This window comes from Limulus polyphemus, unplaced genomic scaffold (genome assembly GCF_000517525.1).
Source record: "Limulus polyphemus unplaced genomic scaffold, Limulus_polyphemus-2.1.2 Scaffold5367, whole genome shotgun sequence".
NCBI lineage: Eukaryota > Metazoa > Arthropoda > Merostomata > Xiphosura > Limulidae > Limulus > Limulus polyphemus.
In genome coordinates, this window is record NW_013670977.1 from 14,606 (window position 1) to 37,424 (window position 22,819).

Sequence of the window (22,819 nt, forward strand, 5' to 3'; positions counted from 1 at the left end):
CTAAACTGTCTACTATTATAGCCTACTCTACAGAGAATTTATTACGAGATAAGGAGATTCTCTTTAAGAAAGTTTGAAATATGAATTGTACAAAGACTAACAATATTAAGAATCCTGGCTTACTTGCATGGAGAATAGATATAATGTTGACATCATAATGATTCACCAGAATTTTATTTTACACAAGGATTCTACTTTGTAACTACTATTACTATTACATCAAGATACAGTGCATCATAGCTTGGAAGTTTAGCAAAATAATAACTTGTTGTATTGAATACTTAGCTTTTCTGATGTTTAACATTTGTCTTCAGGATACTGTATAATATAGTTTAGAATATAGAATTTTGAAAAAAATGGTTGACTTTTATAGTAATTTAAGCTAACATATGTTATTTCCAGTAATTTAAACTATGATCCATTTCTTGTGCTTTGGTTTAACCAAATTTATCATGAGAAATTGGATAAGGAAGATAATAGTTCAAGTTTTTAATATTATATTGCCAGAAAGTGATGTACAAACATCAATAAATAAATACTGTACTAATTCTTTCTAAAAATGAGGTGTTTTAGAAAGGTTAAGTCAGTTGTTAATTTGTATATGAATTTTGTTACAATGAATGCATAGTTCATTTCAAATGTATCTCACTATTTATTACAACTTCGCTGGAGTTGGAAGAAATGTGTGTTAAATAAAAATAAACATTTCAGATCTTAAGATCATGGATCTGTTATTGCTCTAAGTTCAGTAAAGTGTAAGTGTTGCCGATATATCATCCTTTGTACTAGTGGTAGTTTTTTTTTTAACAAAATAAGATTCTCACATACTCTGATGCTAACATTTGTGTATGCCAGTGGACTAAAGTAGGTTATTTGTCTAAAGTTTGGGATGATTACTAAGTTATGATGCTTACTTTCATAAATCTAGTGATAAGATCTTTGTTGATTTAAAGCTAAGTAACAGAGAATGATTCATATATAATGACCAATGTGTTATTTCTTAAAACTATGAAATGACTGTTTTTACCAACCAACTTACAAAAGTTGAGAAACTTTATGGGTTTTAGTTACAGGTGCCCCTGAATAGTGGGCTGTTTTATTGTATAGCATGAAATGAATGATATCTCTACATTTGCATCAAGTTGGTACTACAAGCTACAGAGAACAAGATGCTGGATAAGTTTCCTCAAATTAACAATGAATATGTTTCACTTGAATTTCATCCACTCTATACATGCTGCTCAATAATCTAATTAACTCACAAACAATATCAGTTCAATGGACTAACAGGTAAAATGGATGTCAGTCTTTCTTAAGAGCACTTAAGATTTATTATGTATAGTCTTGTTTTTTAGCATATTCAAACTTAATTTCAAAGATTCTATACATCTGCACTAACTAATCATAGAAAATAAAACATTAAAGATAAATCTCACTTACTATTAAGTACACCTTGTGGAATATGAAAACAAAAAACCAAGACTGGCAAATTACCAGCAGAACACGTAGTCATGTTAAAATCACAGCAATTTTCCCAAATTACCTTAAACATATAATGCTTTCTAACTATCAGTATTTGTCTATCAAGAAATGTTGTCTTCTAGACAAAAACAAAAGATCTAAATTTGTGCTTCATTATTTTGATTGTTAATAGAAAAGGCTATTAATACAAAATAGCCATTGTTGCTATTTGATCAAATAACAAGATCAGACACAATATACTGCAAAGATACAAAAAGAAAAATATGTTAAAATTAATTCATTTTTTCTAATACCAAGCTCTATATTTTGACCACTTCAGTATCTTTTACAATTTGACCACTTCATTATCTTATTTTGGAAAGAATTACCTGTAAAAATCTTTCCTGGGTCACCATGCAATTGACCTTTATTCAAAAATCATTTTATGTATCACAGACAATTTCTTCAAACATAGTAGAACCCTGAATGAGGCAATAAAGGAAAACAATTCCCTGAGTAACAAAGTGTAAAAAAACTACATAACAAAAAACAAGAACAATAAATGAAAATCATATCATATTAAAGAATGACATAGAAGAAAAGCAGATAGAATCAGTATTTCAGTGGTAGCAATAAGTGTTTCCATATACTACAGCTCATTGTACTATTAAGAAGAACAATATGAGAACATTATACAAAGAGACCTGATTTCTAAAATTAACAGCATGGTTAGCTTAATACAATGTAACTCCAATAAAACAGTGTATTTAACTAGATTTCAGATAATTAAAGTAATATCCACCATTAAGAACTTCCACTTCTTGTGCTCTCAACTGATTACCAACACACACCATCTATTCAGTTAATACAGATACTTTAAATAGATACTGCAGAGGTATACATAGTATTTTTGTAAACACTTACCAGCCCATCATAAAGAAGTATATAAATTTTAAATTTTGATTCTATATATACATGTCAAAAAAAACATTTTTTGAGTGATTTAAGTTTCTTTACATTATTATCAAGTGGTATACTAACCAGTATATAGTAAAAGCAATAACAGGAATTATGCCTTCAAGAAGACAGGACTTTTAAAAAACAGCTCGGGATAAACTTCATTTGTTTAAACAATTTGCTGTAGAAAAATAAATACAACTGCAAATAAACTATACAAAATTATTTACACATCTGAGGACTTGGAGTCTCGCCTTGAACCGTAGCTGACAGACCATGACTTATCACTACCAGATGGCTGGGCTTCAGTCTCTCTGACAGATGAGAACAACAAGCTGCCAGTTTGTTCTTCATTCTTACGAGTTTGGAAATCAATTGGAATTGAAATGTACTTGACAGGCTTTCCATTTATAAACCAGTGCTAAAATATTATATACAAATTTACTGTTAGTAATTGATATAATAATAGGTAAGAGAGAGTATATTTTGCTCAAAGAAAACATTTGCAGTTATTGATTTATTTTGGACTTAAAGATCATTTAAATGTGCTGTTTACTAATTTTTTCAGCAAGTGTGAAACAATATTTTAGTTTTTTCAGGCATGTTTTATAACAGTTAGTGGCTGTTACGAATTTGAAACAGTATTGCCAATAAATCAGCATGCATATATGTACAGCAGCACTCCATGTTTTAAAGTATAAAGGAGTTGTGCACCTGCTGGTGGTAGTAGTTTCGTATGGTGTTTCTCACACCCCCAAATTCTTTTGGAGGTGAGTATCTGGGAGTAGGACTGATGTCCTAGTTCAAACACCGGGTGAGCATGTTTTGATGTGATAGGGAATCAAACCCGTGACCCTCAGATTGCGAGTCGAGCACCCTAACCACCTGGCCATGCTGGGGACCTGCTGGTGGTGTTAGAATTAGAGTGTGACTGGTTTATATTTATTTTAATCCCTAGTTTCCAGGGAAAAACTTGAAAACAGCAAATTAGCATGATTTTTATCTAAAATGAGTAAAAATTCCATAATCTGTATAATATATAAACTTTACTAATGAAGCAGAGATAGAAGCAAGAAGTCTGGGTAATGTTTTCATTTCTTTAGCATATTGTTGAAAGAAAAGAAACAGCTTTGCTAAATACAGCCATTGATAGCAAAACCATTTTTAGAGTGGAGGTACTGGATAATTATGTTTTCATCTTTAAAACTGATTTTAACATTTCCATATACAAAACATTCAGAAGCCAATTCTGAAAGTGTGAAATTCGTGGAAATAGCAAAGCAAGTCACTGTTCACATTGGAATGTATTATGTTAGCCAAACTGCATACAACTAAATTTCTTGATTATGTATAGAAAATAAACTAAATTTTCAGGGCAATATGTTATTTATATTTTTTTATTTTCTAGTTACACATCTTTCTTTCCTTCCTTCCATTAATTTCGATATTCAATCAATATACTACAACATATGTATTTGGTACCTTCAATAGAAAAATGCTATGCAACATATTTCATGAGACCTAAAATTTCTTTAAATAAGATGATGGGCTTAACATAAGGTATCAACACATTCTCGTATAACAAGCAAGTTTCATAAATGAACTTTAATTTTAACTTGTACTTGCATAGTGTTGTTTTGTAGTATGGATTTATTCCATATCTTAATAAAAAAAGACCAAGAACACTTGTTTTTTATCATTCCTTCTTAAGTTATGAACTTACAATACCAACACACCTGTCTTTGTCCAGAAGGTTGTGAGAAGCTACGAAGTGGATCGGGCACCCTATTACTCAAATCAGTAGGAGGCACGGTAGATGGCCGAGGTCTTTCAAACAACTCATCAGTAGAATTAGACTCTGGACTTGGCCATTGAATATCTTCTAAAACAGATTCTTCTAGTGACCTATGTATAGATCAGAACACTGGCATATAAATGTAATCATGTTCTATAGTTCACATTTATTTTAGGAATACTGCATACCTATATAAAAAATAAAACAGCAATTAAGCACATTGCTTAAGTTTTTCAAATAATGAGATTAAGTTTTACCAAAATTCTAGAACAAATAACCTAAAGTAAGCTTCTTGGTAACAAATTTTCCTTATGCTTGGCTCATCACTGAAAGTTCTACACATTCTTCTAGAAACAGGTATGACTGAACCAAAAAGAAATATTATCCTAAAATATTTTTGTATGTCCATCTTCACCTACAAAGATTTTTAAAAGCAAAATTTTTATCATAGTTACATCTACTAAATAAATGAGAGTGAAGAGCATTTCTGTTCAAGTTAGACTATAATATATATATTTATCTATAAACACACACTGTACTGAGTGAATGGAAAATATGTTAACAAAAGCAGGTTAAAATCTTAGATGTAATCTAACAATAGTTCTCCAAGTCAATTAGACCATGTATGGTATTCCACCGCCAGTAGACACACACATCTGACATTTCCTCAACTCTCTTGAAAATTTTAGAGAATAGTATTGTCATATTATGAATCAAATGCTGTTAACGTAATACAATATCTATAGAGATTCTGTAAGCATCAGAAGCTGTCAGGACAACAAGCAAATTTTTTGTCAAGATGGCACATATTTCGTAGGATAAATGTCAGAAGCATCAGATTCAAAGCTTACTTGCAAATGTAAGGTAGCAAGATGCTTGATGTGATATTAGTTCAGCAGATATAGATGCAAACATAATGGGAAACCAGTTACAGAGAAAGAAGCCAGAAAATAATTTACATTGGTGCTAATAAAAATGACAAACAGTCAAAGAGAAGCAAGTCTATCTACAGACTGGGTATGTCCACAAAATCCTCAGAAGACATAGTCAGCCATGGAAAGAACAGTGAATGTTTAACTTTGGTGAGCTACAAAACTATTTTATCCACAGAAAAACAACAGAGAAAAAGAATCATCAGCTCCTGCTCTACAGATCAATATATTTTATTCTAACTTTTCTGGATTTCCAGATCTTGTGTGGACCCTACTTTGTTACTAAAAATTACACAATTGGTTCAGTTTACTCAAAGATTTGTTGTTAAAAATATCTTAACTCTTGGTATTTGACAGAACAGAAAATGTTACATAAAGAAATAGAAACCTCTGAAAGTACAGTATAATCCATAAGACATGCAACAGCACAGCTGTCATAAATAAAGTTATCATCAACTTCTATTACTTTTGTACTTTATTGACAATATCTTTTAGTTAACAAGTTGTGCTCTTGTATGTAATTATTTTAAAATCTTTACTTGCAAATCTTTAGCAAAAAATATATTCAACTATTGCTAACTTGGTTGAAGATAAATTTAACTTCAAAGTACAGTAAAATTTTGGCCAAGAATTCATTACCATACACAAATCAGGTGGAAGCATATACTATACTATAAGAAATAATATGAAAACAAACTATACAGGGCAGGTAAAAAGTACAAAATATCACAACGATGGAACACCACAGTATGTCATTGTGAAATACTGGAAAACCCAGTAAAATTATGGGAAGGCAAATACTGCAAAATGAAACCATATACATTATACGAGTAAAATAATTAGTAATAGCATACTTTAGTGTAGGAGAGTCAGCAGGTGAAAGTTTTGAGGAATGCATGCATTTAATAATGGAGAATTTGTTTGTGAAGTTTTACATAATAAAGTGTTTAGATAGTAATCACATTAGTTTCCACCATTGTGTTTGTGCGGTTATTATGACTGTCACATTATATAAGAATTAATACACATAAATGCCTAAAGAGTGCTTATGAACTTCTGTATGACTAAAGCTTTATATGATGAAATACAATAGGGCTTAATAATGTTTGTGAACTTTCACATAATGGAAGTGTTAGGTGACTATATAAAATAGTGTTTGACCATGTTATTGTGAAGTTCCACATGATGAAAGAGCTAAACAACTACTTACAATAGTTTTTAATCGTGTTTTTGAAAAGAGTTAGTGTCAACATACAATAGTATATGATTTTTATTTGCTAGTTATGGCTTAACTACATTTTTAAAAACTTTTAAGTATTTTATTCTGTCTGTAAAAACCTTGATAGACATGTATTTCATGCTTTCAGCAACTTTTAATATCAAATAATTAGAATTTAGTTCAATATTAAATTATTACACTGAGCTGGTCAGTAATTTATGGATTATGGATTGCAGCTTAGAAATTATATTTTCATGTACTTATGTGATGCCACACTTTAACCACACTACATTGAAATAAAATCAATCACAGTTTAATTACATTATTTTAAAGATGCTGTGGTATTATTATGATACATATACGATTGCCTCAGCACAAAAATGTAACGATACAATCATGATATTACATGTACAACATACAGATTCCACTATGAATTTAAAACATTATTATAATATGCACTGACATCTAGAGGATGGGGTTTGTACATCTTACCCCCTGCTATTCTGCCCAGAAGTACCCTTTTCTCTAACATAAAAATAGCATATGTCCACAACTACTCAAATGTTTATAAGACCAATTTAAATAAAGGAATAAAGTAGGATGTTTACTTTTTACTTGTTAACATTCCATCCCTTCCCCCTAAAAACATTAGCCTTGCAATGATTGAAAAGTGCCATTTTTTCTTATGAGGCCCTGCCCTTTTGATGTTCTCTGCACATTACTGATTATATGACGACACTACTGTAGTATAACTGTTATATGGTCATGAAACTATCTCAGTATTTTTGTGGTATTACAATAATTCTTACAGTGACATACTAAAATAGTATCATGATAATTATCGCAATTGTTTTGCTGTATTTTGTTTTTCATCAGCTTACAAACCTTGTATTTGTCATATTCTAACTACAGTATTTTTACCATATTATAATTTTCTCACATACACAATAGTGATACTTCTATTATACTAAAATAGTACTAACATATTACACGCTTACTCAGCTAATTAATATACATAAGAAAACAAATTATTACTTTTCCTTAACCATCTTATTTCTAAAGCCTTTCTTATGTTCAGTAACTAATACCAAAGATTTTCCTTCCTTTCTTCATTTAACTAAAAAAAAAATTAATTGCATAACAATTATCATGTCTAATTTAGAAATAAAAAATGACAAGGCACAAGACAGATAAAAAAAGCACTAGTAAGTTCTAGGGGCATCTAGACACTTTACAAAAAAATGCATGTATGGTATCTGTATAAAAAAAACTACACTATTTCATTGTAATGACAAAAAATAGCCCACTGCTTCATGCTTAAGATAAACTACAATACATTCAAACTAATTTTATTAAGCAAGTAAAAAGCAAGAAAGCAGTAGCCTTGTCATGGCTCATAACAGCTACAGCCAAAGATTATTTTTCAACTTGTAATAGAACAAATCAGCATCTAATAAATCCTAAGCATTTTCTCAACCTATTTGTTATAATATATGGCACTACTCAGAATTTAATACACACAAAGTAGTCATGGCTACCTTCATTACATCTATTAGTGTCTAAGTGAACACGTATCAAGACAATACTACTCACCGACTAGTGTCTAGACTACGGGTAGGAAGTTTATACTTGAACTCCTTAGTAAAGGTTGGGGTATTTTGAAGACTTACGGCCCTTCTGAAGAATCGACTCCTGCCTCTCGTTAGGAGGTGACGACTTTGGAAAGAAGATGGCCGCTGGGTGGACCTTGTCTTTTCGGGAACAGGAGATCTAGACTGAATGCCTTCTGATGGCAGTAAGGTGGAGGGAATAGCACCAGCACAAGCAATCTGTGACAGAATATTCACCACATTCTGCATGTCTCTAGACAGACGACTTTCAATATTTTGTATCTGCCTGTGGAAAAGCAACAAAAAACTTGAATTCCAACAATTTCAGTGGTTTTGTTCTTGTCTCGGCTCACACACAGAAAAAGAAATATACTATACACTTTCAATAAAATAAAATTACCAGAAATCAACAGTAATTGCCTAACCCACAAATTAATTTGTTTTTATACTGTTCATTGCTAGTGGGGTCCACATTTTCAGCACATTAAATGATTATATGATATGGCCTATTACAACATGCAGTATAAAGAATCAGGCAAGAAAAATGGTTAAAATCATCCACTTTCTATGAAAGATACATAACAGAACCTCAGCAGTAATTTGTAAGACTAGTTGTAATATTGAGTGTATGTTTTTGTTCACCTTTCTTTTATACGATTCATATATTATTAAGGATCTTGTAACCAGCAAAGTCATGAACTCACAAGCATTTTGGCATATAAGTAGTTTCAAAACTGATAGGATAAAGACCTCATAAGAACTATTTTGGGGTTAAATCAGGAAGAAGAACACAAAATCTAAATATGATAGATAACCTATTTAAAACTGAAAATTCTGGTTAGTAAAGATATTTCAGATGTACTTAAAGACACATTAGCTTCCTCCTTTTTTTTAAAGAAGGATTTTGAAGTGAACGTACAAATGACCCTTCAATCATTAACCAAAGTTGAAGGTGAAAGTTGTAGATATTAAATTAATTTGATGGTATACAATAGACTAAGCTGTTCTGATAACAAATGATAATGAAATTTGTAGGAGAAGGGTACACTGCTGACCTTCAATGAAAAAGATTATTGTCATCTATAATATGTCTCAAGCAGAGAGGAAATGTACATACTTAAAATGTGGTGTCACAAATTCCTAAAACATATTCAAAAAGTCTTGTATGGATGACAGCCTAATGGTATCTAAGTATCATTTTTAGTTTAAAAACAAATAAATTATTATATTCTAGTAATTATTTATGAGCATGTCTTGAAAACAAAATCTCTAAAATTGACATGCTCATTGATATGAATGTCACATAAGTTTCTTCAGCTATGCATAAAGCTTTTAAAAAAAGGGATAATAAAATATAATAATAAACCACAAGACTTTTCCCAAGTCAGGTCTCTGAAAGCAAAGACTACAAAATAACACATAAGAAATACAAGATTGGCATTAAACTGTGAAAAAAACTATGATGGAGAATGGAGAAAAGTGACTTCAGAAACAAAGATACGTGATTTACAAAAAAAAAGACTGTAAACTTATTAGCAGACTCTACATACAGCTGAAGCTGACATAATCAGATTCACTATACTTACTATTAAGATTTGTCAATACTCTAAAATACTTTACAATACAATGGTATACTCAGATTACTAATATAATTGCATAAAAAATACAGACAAGAACTAAACATATTCAAAAGAAATCATACACTGTACAAAAGTATTATCTATTTGTAAAGCACATTATGTTATTACTGCTTTGATCTGGAGTGGAGAAGGTCTCTTCAAGCTGGATGCATTCAGTAATTTATTACTAAGCTTAACGTTATTCTAAACAAAAGAAAAATTAGGACTACAAACTGTCAGTGAGAAGAAATTGTCATAGATGTGAAACAAAGAGGAGAATTTCCTCTTAGTTTAAGGCCCCAATTCATGAAATGATCATGAAAACATTCTTCCCTGAGGAAGAATATAACAAGAAGTAAACAAATTAATAAAAGTTCAGACATTAAAAACAATATTGAAGGATATATCTGCTACGAATAAACATTTCCACAGATAGCAATGTTACAAAGGAACTTCTTTATGTCATAAGTTATTATGAAGTTTGATCCAATTCAAGCAAGTAGTTACTTTCACCACTTACTGAATATTACGTTAACTTATAATTAACTGTTAATTTTCTTGATCAAATTAACTATCATAATTCATGAACATATATTACTCTCGAACTGAAAAGTATAAAGACTGGAATCTCTAGCTCTGCCAAATATAAAAAAAGTACAAGATACAACAGTATTTTTTTAGACTAGACATAAAAATAACCCCAAATTTTCCTCATAACTAAGCCTACATCTACATTTATCCTCAGTCCAAAATCTGCATAAATAACTACAGGAGAAAAATCCATTTTGCCCTTCGAAAAATAAATGAAAATAAGCAGAAAAGCCCTTTATGCTGAATTAATATTTTGTGTAACTGGTAAAGGAAAAATACTGAAACTTGATGAAAGTTGAGAATAAGTATGTTTTATCAAAGAATTGAACTTTTATTATAAATTTTCTTTTTTCTGTTCTTTCTTGAACAAATATAATGCAAAATTTGTGTAGCACATCTTAAAATATCAGTACTAGAGAGATTTGAAATATTTTTTAAGTTGATGATGTTTTTATCATTAGAAAATATACATAAGAAAAATTAAACTGAAAACCTAATGGTGAAGCCTACTCAAAGCTATGGGTTATAGAGATGGCAGCAAATGACAAAGGTAAGTTACGATAAAGATAAATGTTGTATATTCAAAAATGACTTTTACAGATGGTTCCTAGATCCATGTATGCAGAAAAAAGAAACATTATTTCTATCTATTATATAAATCTACTACATAATAGCCAAATGGTTACTTAATTTCATGTTGTAACAGGATTTTATACTTTCTTGGCATAACCAATCATCTTCAGACTTTACCTTTCCTACAATATTGGCCAGGTGGTTAAGGCACACGACTCGCAATCTGAGGGTCACGGGTTCGAATCCCCATCACAACAAACATGCTCGCCCTTTCAGCCATGGGGGCGTTATAATGTGACAGTCAATCCCACTATTCGTTGGTAAAAGAGTAGCCCAAGAGTTGGCGGTGGGTGGTGATGACTAGCTGCCTTCCCTCTAGTCTTACGTTCCTAAATTAGGGATGGCTAGCGCAGATAGCCCTCGTGTAGCTTTGCGCGAAATTCAAAAAACAAACAAATCCTACATTATTCATAATTTTTCAGTACACCTTAGCAATGAAACCCAATAAACAAAAGCAAAGTCTACCATTCAAGTGATGGATGTAGGAAAGAGGGAGATAGCCAATGGGATGCAAGAGGTGAGTGCTTATTCAAGATATATATTTCTTCAAACATGTAGTATTTGAACATATACTTACTCCAAGTATCACTTTGTGTTAGAATCTTCACACTGAAGAGAAAAGAACAACTACAAAAGGTCAAACACAAAGTGGCAGATGTGTATGATATCTTCTGAAAATGAAAATACATTATATATCACCATGGTCCACAATGACTGTACAACTTTGACACACATAACCAGTTTTCTGCCCAGTCAAAGAGTGGAGAGATGGTAGTAGGTAATTCTCTGTCTGTACCAGTCAGTACGATATGCATAACCACAGGTCAAATAGTAGTTATCCATGGCAGGCTTAAACTCATGGTCTACAGTATTCTGTATCATCAGTAAACTACAAGGGAAAAAATTAAAAAGGCTACATGAAATATGGCAGGAGTGCTAGAAGCCTGATGAAAACCTAACTCAACTGTATGGAGATATCAGACACAAAGAAAGGAGTGGGACTGAAAGAAACAAGGTTGGAACCCATACAAATGAAAACCCTCTACACTCAAGAGAGAAGCAGAGTGACAGTTGGGCACCAATGTATGGATGGTTAAAAGTTATGAGAACAAGGCAATAATAACAGAATTGCAACACTGAGGTAATAAACAGGCCATACTCACTTTTGATCAGAAGTTATCTTGGTGAAAATATAGTGTATGGACAGAAGAAGAACAAGCAAAAGGAAATTAATAGTAGTATAGGGTACAGCAACCATGAGGTGTATACATCAATGAGTCAGCAAGGAGGGGAATACCTGCACCTCCAATCTCCACCAGAATTAGCTACACATTTGAACTTAGCCAGCATCTAATCAAAGAACAAGGCATAAGATGGATGATCAGCATGCATCACATAATAAATACATTCAAGGCATGCAATATGAAACTAAGGCATAAAAAATAGTTGCAGTTTAAACCTACCTTGACTTATAAATACAGAAAATAAGTAAATTCCAGCAGTGGAGGAAATGACCAGAAGGTGAATATCAAGATTTGGTGGGGGTCATTCACATATCAACTGGAAAATGTTCTTTAGACTTATACACATAATATTGGACCTGATGAGCTGAGAACAAGAATCCCTACCAAAGATCAGCAGAAGCTAAGTAGTGTACAGTAATGACATGATGTACATATAATCTATGTGATATCATGAACTAGATTCATTAACCTGCTTGGATCATCAGTCATATTCCCTGTCAGCAAGAATGACGAAAAACTGGTGAGAAAGCAATACCCTCCTTCTGAACGGCTCAAGTCTTGGGGAGAAGTGTGCAATCAAGATAGAAAAAAAGTTTATTCCCCCAAGGAGCCCATCAAATAGTTAATGGTATAGACATCAGATCAATGATGTCCTGAGGCTAGGTGAAGAAAAAAAAAGATTTCAGGCAGTAAGAGGGCAAAATGTTATTAATTCCAAAGATATAAAAGATGGTAGTTATAGAACCTTAAGGAGAAACTTAATGTCCCACTCTGAAAACTCAAAGTATCTTTTTTTAATCTTAAAGGACATTAAAAGTTGAAAAAAATGAAATAATGAAAAGTGAAGTGGCCAGATACCCCACAATATCAGATAAGGAAAGTTGATGGTCATAAAATGGTAAGTTAGTTGAGCTGTTGAAGTAGGCAAAAGATTGATGGAGCATATCTGTCAATAACATCTAAAAATCTATCACTTAATATTGCAATCATGAACAACCTACACAAGGTTAGTATGCGAGTACCTATAGAACCAAGGAATCTTGACCAAAAGAACAACAGAATGCAAAACCTTAACCCTGGTTTAAATGGAAAGAGAGTTCCTTTAAGAATGGTTACATCAAAGTGAAGGAAGACCAATGCATGCTGAAGGTGGATGAAAGAACCACTCAAACCTGGCAGAGCTAGTGACTCTGTCTGGGTGAAGAAAAGAGATAAGTTCAGCAGAAAAAGTGGATCAAAACTGGCATGAATTTTTTAATTGAAAACAATGTATCAAATTATACCAGAGTGTTCAATTACAGAAGAAGCCAGCACCTGAGGGAAGCTCTGATGATAAGAAATATCATCAGACTACTCAAGGGCCTCAGTCAAAGACTCAAATGCCATTAGATGTGGAAAAAATCACTTCTATAAAGTTCTTGTTGGTTGTGGGAGAGAAAATGCATATGGTTCAAAACAGTGTCACAATAACATAAATAAATGAGATAAGCATACCAAAATACAAATAAACAACAGCATTAACAAGGCAGTCAGAAAGCATTTCAGGACTGTTAGAATGGAAAGTCATTCTCTTTGTGTAAACCACTAGATCATCTCATCTATTTAAGTCCTCTATGGAAAACTGTGCAAAAGTCATTGGATGAAATAGATTACACCACTGACAGTCTAATACAATTAAAGCACCCTGAAATATACTGATGGAATTAAGATTAGAGGTGCTCTGCTGAAATAAATGGAAGTAAAAATACCTGTATTCCCCTCCTTCTTCTTTAAAAGTGTATGTTCCAACTAAATTTAATGAGTGGTATCACATGCATTCAAACCCAGTTTTCCAGCTCTTAAATCCCGAGCTTTACCACAGGGCTAACCCACACCCATATTGCAGTAAAACTCATAGTTATCTAATGTAATCTATGGGAACTGTATAACATATGTACAGGAAGCTGCAAAACTATACTGCATATTTACCATATTAAACTTGTATATAGGGAGAAGTTCTTGATAGTTTTGAAGTGTCAAAATTGTTTCATAGAGAATATTTACCTTTAAACTTTCATACCTGTCAGGGGTTGGGGTCTCAATAATTTACTTCTATATTATAGTTATTTGCTTTTGTAAATATTCAAAGTTAACTGGAATAAGTAGTGTGTCTTGAGTATGTTATGTGCTACTGCTTCCATACTGCTCAGAACTTAATAAACTCTTTTTCTTTTTATGAGTTTAGAGTCTGAAAAATAAACTAATCAGTCAAAGTCACTGTAAAACAAAAATGATCATTGCACCAGCACGGAGAATTACCATTGCCAAGTGGTCTGTCTTCATCCTTTTTGAGTGTTTGGATGCTTCTATGATCCCATTTACAAGTAAGCCTAGCATATCTTGATAAACTTACATAATATAAGTCACCTACACACAGGTGAGATTATTGCTGAGAAACTTTCATGCAGTCTAAGGCAGTGGCAATTGCTATGAAAAAAGTATTACTAATCTTAAAAGACAAATAGGAGAAATATGATCAGTTCTGATAAATGCGTGTCATATAGTGATGATGAGTCTTCAATTGACTACAATTTAGAAAACAAACGTGATAACATAATTATACAATTATGAAGTGCCAGGAGAATTTTCACAACTTCCACACCTTTGCACATACATTATGGCTCATCTTTAAAAGGCTTGAGAAGAATGCAAGTTGCATATATCTTTTTGAGTAAGGCGAAACAGCTTGTGGAAAACCTCACAATATCAGCAACTGCTACACATGAACTTATCGAAGAATGTGGCAAATCACAATAAGAAATAATTCATCATTTCTAAATTTGACAGCTACTAAAGGTCAAAGCAGCAATGAATAAAAAAATGCATCATACAAACATGGTTATGATTCTTTGTTGGCTGGTGAATGGTCCATACTTGAAGATGCAAGTCATCCAATGCAACCATTTACAAAGCATATTAACCTTCTACAGTTTTGCTGGCTCCTTCAAATATGCTGTCAAAAATAATGGATTTTGAATGTCACTTGCAGGACGTCAGTCACAGCAACACGTACACTTTCTCAGAGTTTGCTGTCTGTACACATGCGATTTTATCTAATTCTAATGCCCACTTGCACTGAATTTCAAGTCCTACAAGTTTAAACCTGTTTGGTGAATCCATCAGTAGCACAATTACTTTTTAACTTAGAAATGAAAGAGATGCTGAATGCTACAAAAACTTACATAAAATGTCAAGTAGCTGTTCATTCACCATAAAAAGTTCAAATAACAATAACAACAAGTCATCTGCTTCAGTTCCTCTAACATTAAAAAAATCCAGCTTTCTAGCCAGGAAGTTGTAGAAGTGAATTAGAGAAATATATTACTGAGTGCAAAAGCCAGTACTGTGACATGAATCTTCTCACATTTTAGCTGGAACAAGAAAAAAAGCTACCCCAAAATCTCTAAGCTGGACCAAGACTCAGTTGTAATAACCTCTCAAGAATATTTTGGAGCTCATTTTTTCTTTTTTGTGGAAATTTGATAGTAAGAAAAAAAAACAGGGCTGCATCACCCTTTGAAACCAGGGTCTTAATGAAGTTAAACCACAATGTTTTAAAGTTCTTTGTACATTATCCTGGTTATTTTTAGGCATTGTCCCCCAAAGCCTACTGAATGAAGAAGACTGCACTGCATAAAAAACTTATTACTGCAACTTTAAGCAAAACCTTAAACTTGTTCACTAAATGAATGTAATATACTGCATGACCTTGAGAAAATCTATTAAAATGGAAGTTTTCAAAAGTGAAGTTAAGAAAAATAGTGCTGAATTAACATGATTCTTTGTTTAGTCAAGTGAAATTGAATAATAATAAGAAAACGATTTTACAAAACAAAATAATAAAAACCTTAACCATGAAATAGAAACTTAAATGTGATGTTACAACTAAAAAAACAATGCAAATTAGTAAATTTTGGTAAACTCTCTAGCAATACCTTTCATATAGATGTTTTTCATGTTAGTTCCAAGTCTTCATGTAACTCAATATATACAACATATACAAGTATTAGCTTTTTAAATTAATTATCCTAACATTTTCCCAATGTATATTTAGAAAACCATGTTTGCTAAATAATGTATGATGAAATTTATGTTGAAGACAGTTATCTTATGGTTTTTATTTAAATTATAAAATATTACCACTAAATGCCTATCAAGCTCCATGTAAACTTCTAAAACAAAACAATCTGTCAAAAAGAAAACCTAATGACATTCTTGTCATAAGGAGTCTCCAATATGGTAAAGAAAAATATAATCAAGATTTATCAAGTTGAAAGGGGGAGCAAGGAAAATGTTTATAATAAAATATATTGGTAGGTAATCCAGTTAATTGCAAGGTGTAAAAAACAAACAAACATAATATATATATATATCTGAAATAGCTGCCACAAACATATGACAAGCAGTGATTTCTTATGCTTTCTTTATTTTCAGAACTCAATAAGTTACACTTTTCATCATGTATCTACATTAATAAGATCTCACCAAAGGTAATCATTTGATAACATTACAATAAATGTCCAGTAAAATATTCATTGTTTTCAACAACCTACCTACTGAGTATATCTATCCTAGATTCTAAGGTCTCCAGGTCTCCATGACCTGGAGGAGGAGGGAAGTACTGGGAGGAAGGAAAGGTTGCTTCCTCCTCTGGGGAGTGTTGGCTGCCAGGGCTGGATGAGGACATAGGTATAGTCATACTAGAGCTAGATTTAGGTATACTGCTAGATGAAGTCTGTTGTTGGGTACTAGTAGAACTAAAGCCCAGTCTCCCTGGTCCTGATCTAGATCTAGGCGTAACAAGCTGTGTTGGAGCCTGGCTACTACCACTAGAGGTAAGGTGAGGGACACATGCTAATGGAGCAGAGGATCTTAATGTTGTGGAAATGGGACTGGAAACTGATAGAACAGCTTCAGACACTGCAAAAACAACCATAATTTATACCATCCTATATTAACAAATGATGATCAAAATAAAATCTTTCATTAGAATATATGTAATATATACATAAGCAATTATATTATTAAAAGTTACAGTTCAAATGTTGAAAGACGATGAAGCATTATAAACCAACAGGCATAAAATTTGTGAGAAAAATTACATAAGTTGCAAATTTCTCCATATTCATCTTAATTTCCCTATTTCAGATTCAAAATCGGAGGGATACAAACATAGTAGCACTTGAGATCCATCACAAGCCATTGTCAGTTGGGCTGAATAATGAGAGACAAAAGTTTTTCTGATATGCTATTTATATATGCAATATAATAATTTAAAAGTTATAGTTTAAATGCTGAGGGTTGGCCAAGCCTTAGAAATCAATGGGGCCAAAAACTGTGATAAAAATCAGGTAAATTATTGATTTTTCCACATTCATCTTAATTTGTCCATTTTGGATGAGTTCTGGTGTTTAGCAAGGGAAGAGGCTTCTTGGGCATTGGCTTGTGGTGGGACAAAAGATGGATCTGAAGTGTTAGACATACATGCCTCTGATTTTGAATCTAAAATGGACATATTAAGAGGAATGTGGGAAAAACAAACATCTGTCTGCAGTTTATGTGATTTTTATTGGAAGTTTCAGATGTACTGATAATTACATTATTAGTTTAACAAATTATGTAGTAGAATTTCGTACTGCCATATTATTTATAACATAAAAAGCTAGATAATTCCAATACTATCATTGAAATTAAATACTGCTTCTTACGGTTTCAATGTCATCCTTACAAAACTAAAAATAAATTATATATATATATATACATGTAATTTTTATGGCATCCTGAAAAAATAAAAAATAATTATTATTATTAGGAATACAGAGATACACGATTTTCTAATTTTTTTTTATGAAATAAATGCTGTTACTGTGTGCTGTAAACTCTCAGAATTAAAGCTTCAATGGTGACTAACCTAGGTATTAGTGAGAAACAAAATCCTCCATACTTACTTGGTTCAGCCATTTCTAAAAGTGGAGTCTTTTCTCGATTCCCCTTATTCATTAAATCTTCACAAGAAATGGGTTGCAAAGATTCTGATCCTCTTTTCCCATTTTCATGTTCCCCTTTTTTATTGGTGGAAGGGCCGGTAAAAGGGGAGGGGGAATCTCCTCTTCCTTTATGCACCAAACTATTGATGTTTGTTTTATTTGTTAAAACACCTGTTGTTAAGAATTTTAGAAAACAAATTTGCATAAAAACAATAATAGATTCAAAGTCAATAAAAAAATTGGTCTTCAAGCCCATGGTCATGATTATTGCAGAACAAAAGCTCTTAATTGTTATACAAACATACTGTGACATATAAGTGGAATTCAAAACAATATGTAAAACAGAATTAGCTGTGGAACAATAAACAAGTATGGAGTATTAATAATATGTTTAAAGCTTTTTATATACTGAAGACACTGAAATAAACATCACTAAAACAGTATAAAATTTCCTAAAGCACTTAGACTGAGTTATACTTTTTTGTAACAGTAATCGTTCTTACAATTCTCTATAGCTCATACTGTCTGATGCTGGCCACTTTAGTATCAAGTTTTTCCAAGGTTTGGAGATTATAATTTCTTTCTGAAACTCATCATAATTACCACAAAACACACTTTTGAAATTAATCGTAATGATCATTGTGCACTTCCTTTGGAGCTAATCAGACTAAAACTATTTTTGGAGTAAATCATAATAGTCATTCCCTCTTCTGAGTATGCTAATCTTTATGATATTTAATAAAGTTATAAGAACAAATCAGTGAAAACGATAAAATCTTTAAAATATTCAAAATATCCTCATTAATAATCTGTAAGCTAATTAAGATCAGGCTTTTACAATTAACAAGTAGTCATTATTTTACAAGTTTGATTTTAATTTTTTGGTTTTGAATGTAAATTACATCCGCCTCTGTATAATTCTAAAATCATAGCTGCTCCATACAACAGAATAAACTTACCTATTCCTTCCTCAGACTTTGTTTTCCTTAAGTCTGTTATACTTCGTTTGATTTGGTTGAATAAACCTGTTAGGAATAACACTTAGTTTTCCAATTATTTTTCTTTAAATGGTTTATAGCCTTCAAATATCATTTTTACTCTTTCCTAATTATAACAGTTTAAAGAAATGAGCATTTTTTGCTTAGCTAAAATTGACCAAGAAGTTAAAACTAATATTAAACAAAAGATAAAGAACTGGAACATAATGCCAAGTACTACAATAATTAAAATAACTGAATAAATGCAGAATCAATCCAAATGATTCAAATCATTACAAAATTATTTTATATAAGCAAACCCTATGTTACATGACACTCTCAAAAAGTGTCTATATTATATGATTAATATGACCTACTATTTTATATTAACTCTTCATTGGAATAGCACTCATCTTCTGCTTTAGTATTGGGTTTGAGGTTAATACTTAAAAATTCAAGGACATAAGTTGAAGATTATCAAGGGTATTTAAAGCTACACAGAAGCACCAAAACATTAGTACCATATCACATCACATTCAGTCAATATTGAATTTATGCTGCTAACATTAATGTTTTCCTAAACTGAAAATGTATTTCCTATAGATACATACCTCCTGTCACATAATAGCCTTTCTCAATTATCACTGCACTCTATATGCACAATTTTCATATGCCACTAGCTTTGATATTCCCACCTACCTACATGTGTATTGATGTGGTACACCTGTGCTATAGCATGCAAATAAGTAGGTGACAACAATCCACCAATAGGAGAATGATACACACTCCTAGCACAATCTTTACTCCCAATTTTCACCTCGAAATTAGGGACCAAAGAAGCACTGAAAATGGGAAGGAAGGGTGGGAAGTGTGAGAAGTGGTAAGTATCTATAGGAAATACATTTTCAGTGTAAGAAAATGTTAAATTCTGAAACAATACCTTACCTCTTCTCACATAATAGCTAGAGTCCCACACTGACCTGGTGAAGGGACCAGTGCAAAAATTCCTAGAAGAGCACTTTTCAGAATGCATCTGAAGATAACCCTAGGAATGTGACTCCTCTATAAAGACAAAACACCCACATGGAAGACTGCACCACATCTGAGCCAGGTATACTCACTGTCAGTGCATATTCTGAATGTGTCACCAAATGGGTAGAAAGAGGTACATCTGAGAAGCACACAGTTGGACCAGTGGTGTAGAGTGCTAGGGCACATCAGATCATAATCAGTGGGTCAACTCTAGTTCAAAACCAGCAGCACTGGAAATGGAACAACCAGCTCCAACCAACACCAGCACACCTGGGAACTGACATCCAGGCAGCAATAGGAAAGAGGGTTCCCAACCAGAAGGAGGAACTGCATAAGGTGAAGTCATCCAGTCCAACACCAATAAGCATCTGGAATTGTACATCAGGTCTGCAGTAGGAGGAGAGTACACACCATCTACACTGGCAGAACACCACTGCCCTACTCTCATTTGAGTAGGAAGGGTCCCTCCCAGGAGGAAGCCTCCATGGTTCACCATCCAGTAGCCAGGAGCTAGTAAGTGGCAAGGACTCCTGAACTCCACTGGAAGAAGGAAAAATGCATTGGGGAGCCCAGAGAAACACAACACCAAAGAAAGTGCAATGGGTGATTGCAAAACCCTATTTTGAAAAGCAAGCCGAACTATAAGTATCTATCCAGGAATGGAGGGATGGACAGCAATCTCTTCTGTGCTACTACATGAGTGTTCAATCTGGAATGGGCATAATTATGATGCATCACACCACAAGAAAGATCCAACAAGTGGTGTTGTGGAACACCATAACACAACAGTGGGTGTTATAGACCTTAAAGGCTGTACAGTGTAGATTTAAGTATTAACATAACTAGATAGGCACTACTCACCACAGAGCAGGATCCAACAAGAAGTGAAAATAGACCACTGCAAAGTAAAAGGATAAGAAAAGGAAACATACCCACTCACAAGGAAGGAAATAAAACCTGATGGAGAAGGAGACAGCTAGATGATGAAGATAATGCAAAAGGAAAGTGTTAGGAGTTGTCTACATACCAGCCCAGAATATCTCCTCTAATGGATGATGAAAACGAGTAGCCAGGAACATGGTCAGATGGCATATCTGGTAAGAGGAAACATGGAAAAGGCATCAGAGCAGAGACATGAATACACCAAATGAATAGGTTGGTGAATCCAACTAGTAAGTGTAATCAAGGAAAGATCTCTGAATAGGGAAAGATTCCAGTGGATAAAAAGATGGGAAATGGAACCATGGAAGGAAGCTCTGCATGCCACATAACACAAGAGAGCCAGGATGGGACACAGGAGGCACTCCAGCTTGGAACAAGAGTACAAATGTGAGATAGAAGATAGGAAAATTGGAGTGAAGGCAAAAGTATGCTCCCAAGCAGCAGAGGTCTTGGGAAAGAAGGAGTCATCCAGACAGAGAATGACATAAGTGGCGTGGTGGAGGATACAAGAGATATTGAGAGCAAATACATCAGACCAACAATGCCCTTAGGCTAAAAGGAGAAAATATGCCTACAAGGAAAGGTGGTAGAGGGAACAGGAAGACAACAGGGAAAGTAAGGGCATTTAGGACAACAATTAGGATTCCAATCCAGCAAGGGAGTGGATTGGAGAGAACAAAGGAATTGAAATGAATGAAATAAAAAGGAAGAGAATTGGAGAGGAAAAACATGGCAGAAATGGGAAAAACAAAAAGTAGTGGACAACACCATCCTTAATCCGGCAATGATCGACAAGGAAAGACCATTATTGAATAACCAAGTGAAAAAGTCCAAAATGCGAGAAACAGTGGGATGGGAGGGATGGGTAGGCCTAGACTAAGAGACCAACATTGAAAACTATGCCACTTACTCTGATAAATGGACAAGAAAGAAGGGCAAACAGAACGGAAAATATGGAATGCTACTTCCATTGGTTACGTGTGGATTGGCAGAGCTTAATAAGACAACTTGTCACCAAAGAATGGGCAAGGGAGCTGAAGGAGAGGGAAGGTTGAGATAGACAAGTGGCTAGGAAGGGCAGGGAATGATGCAGGTGAGCTTACTCTACATGAGACTTCAAAGAATCAGGAAGACCCCCAAAAAATAGACTGATGCAAAAAGGGAGCCATACATAACTTCTGCAAAATGGGCCAAAAGTGCATCCCTACCTAAAATATCCCAAAAACAAAGGAGCCAGATGTGTAGGTAAAAGGCCAATGAAGCCAATCACACCAATGAGGTGAAAAGGAGGAAATGGGCAACAACCAAAAACCCCTCAGGGGAACATTGAATGGCCTCAAACAAGAGGTAAATGGAGGAGAGGCAAGGGTTAAACAAAGATGGGAGAACTGAGCCTGAGAAAAATTAACTGAGATATTGGGGTCCAAGTCTCAAACAGGAATCAAAGAATCCAACTGCTAAGAGTCAAGGAAGGGATTCTCAGAACAATGATAAGCCAATGCATGCTGACTAGCTCTGCATCTGTTGTTTTGATTATGTCTGATAGATGGAATATAACTGCAGACATTTGCACTTTAAAATGATACCTTTTGTACAAACAGTATAATTTTACAATGTTATATTAGAACTCTGTTACCTTGTGCACTTACTTGTTGCTGTGTACATCTACATGTATAATAAATAAATTGTAGGTTACATTATAATTTCGTCAGGGCTATACAGTGCTGAGTGATAGCCTGTACGCTTTTGATGTAACACAGTTTATTTAAAATTTTTTATAT

At 33.2% G+C, this 22,819-nt stretch overlaps 1 protein-coding gene across 1 annotated transcript in view; it reads right to left on the reverse strand.

The window, feature by feature from the left end:
* Positions 1-890: 890 nt before the first annotated feature.
* LOC111089144 (potassium voltage-gated channel subfamily H member 5-like) overlaps positions 891-22,819 on the reverse strand; it is a 46,329-nt gene continuing 24,400 nt past the window's right edge. Inside the window, exons 7-12 of the mRNA XM_022401060.1 lie at positions 19,047-19,112; positions 18,049-18,258; positions 16,654-17,020; positions 7,958-8,260; positions 4,155-4,323; positions 891-2,839 (exon numbers count right to left, since the gene is read on the reverse strand). Of these exons, the coding sequence (XP_022256768.1) occupies positions 2,645-2,839; positions 4,155-4,323; positions 7,958-8,260; positions 16,654-17,020; positions 18,049-18,258; positions 19,047-19,112 (1,310 nt within the window). The 3' untranslated portion in view covers positions 891-2,644. The remainder of the gene's footprint in view (positions 2,840-4,154; positions 4,324-7,957; positions 8,261-16,653; positions 17,021-18,048; positions 18,259-19,046; positions 19,113-22,819) is intronic.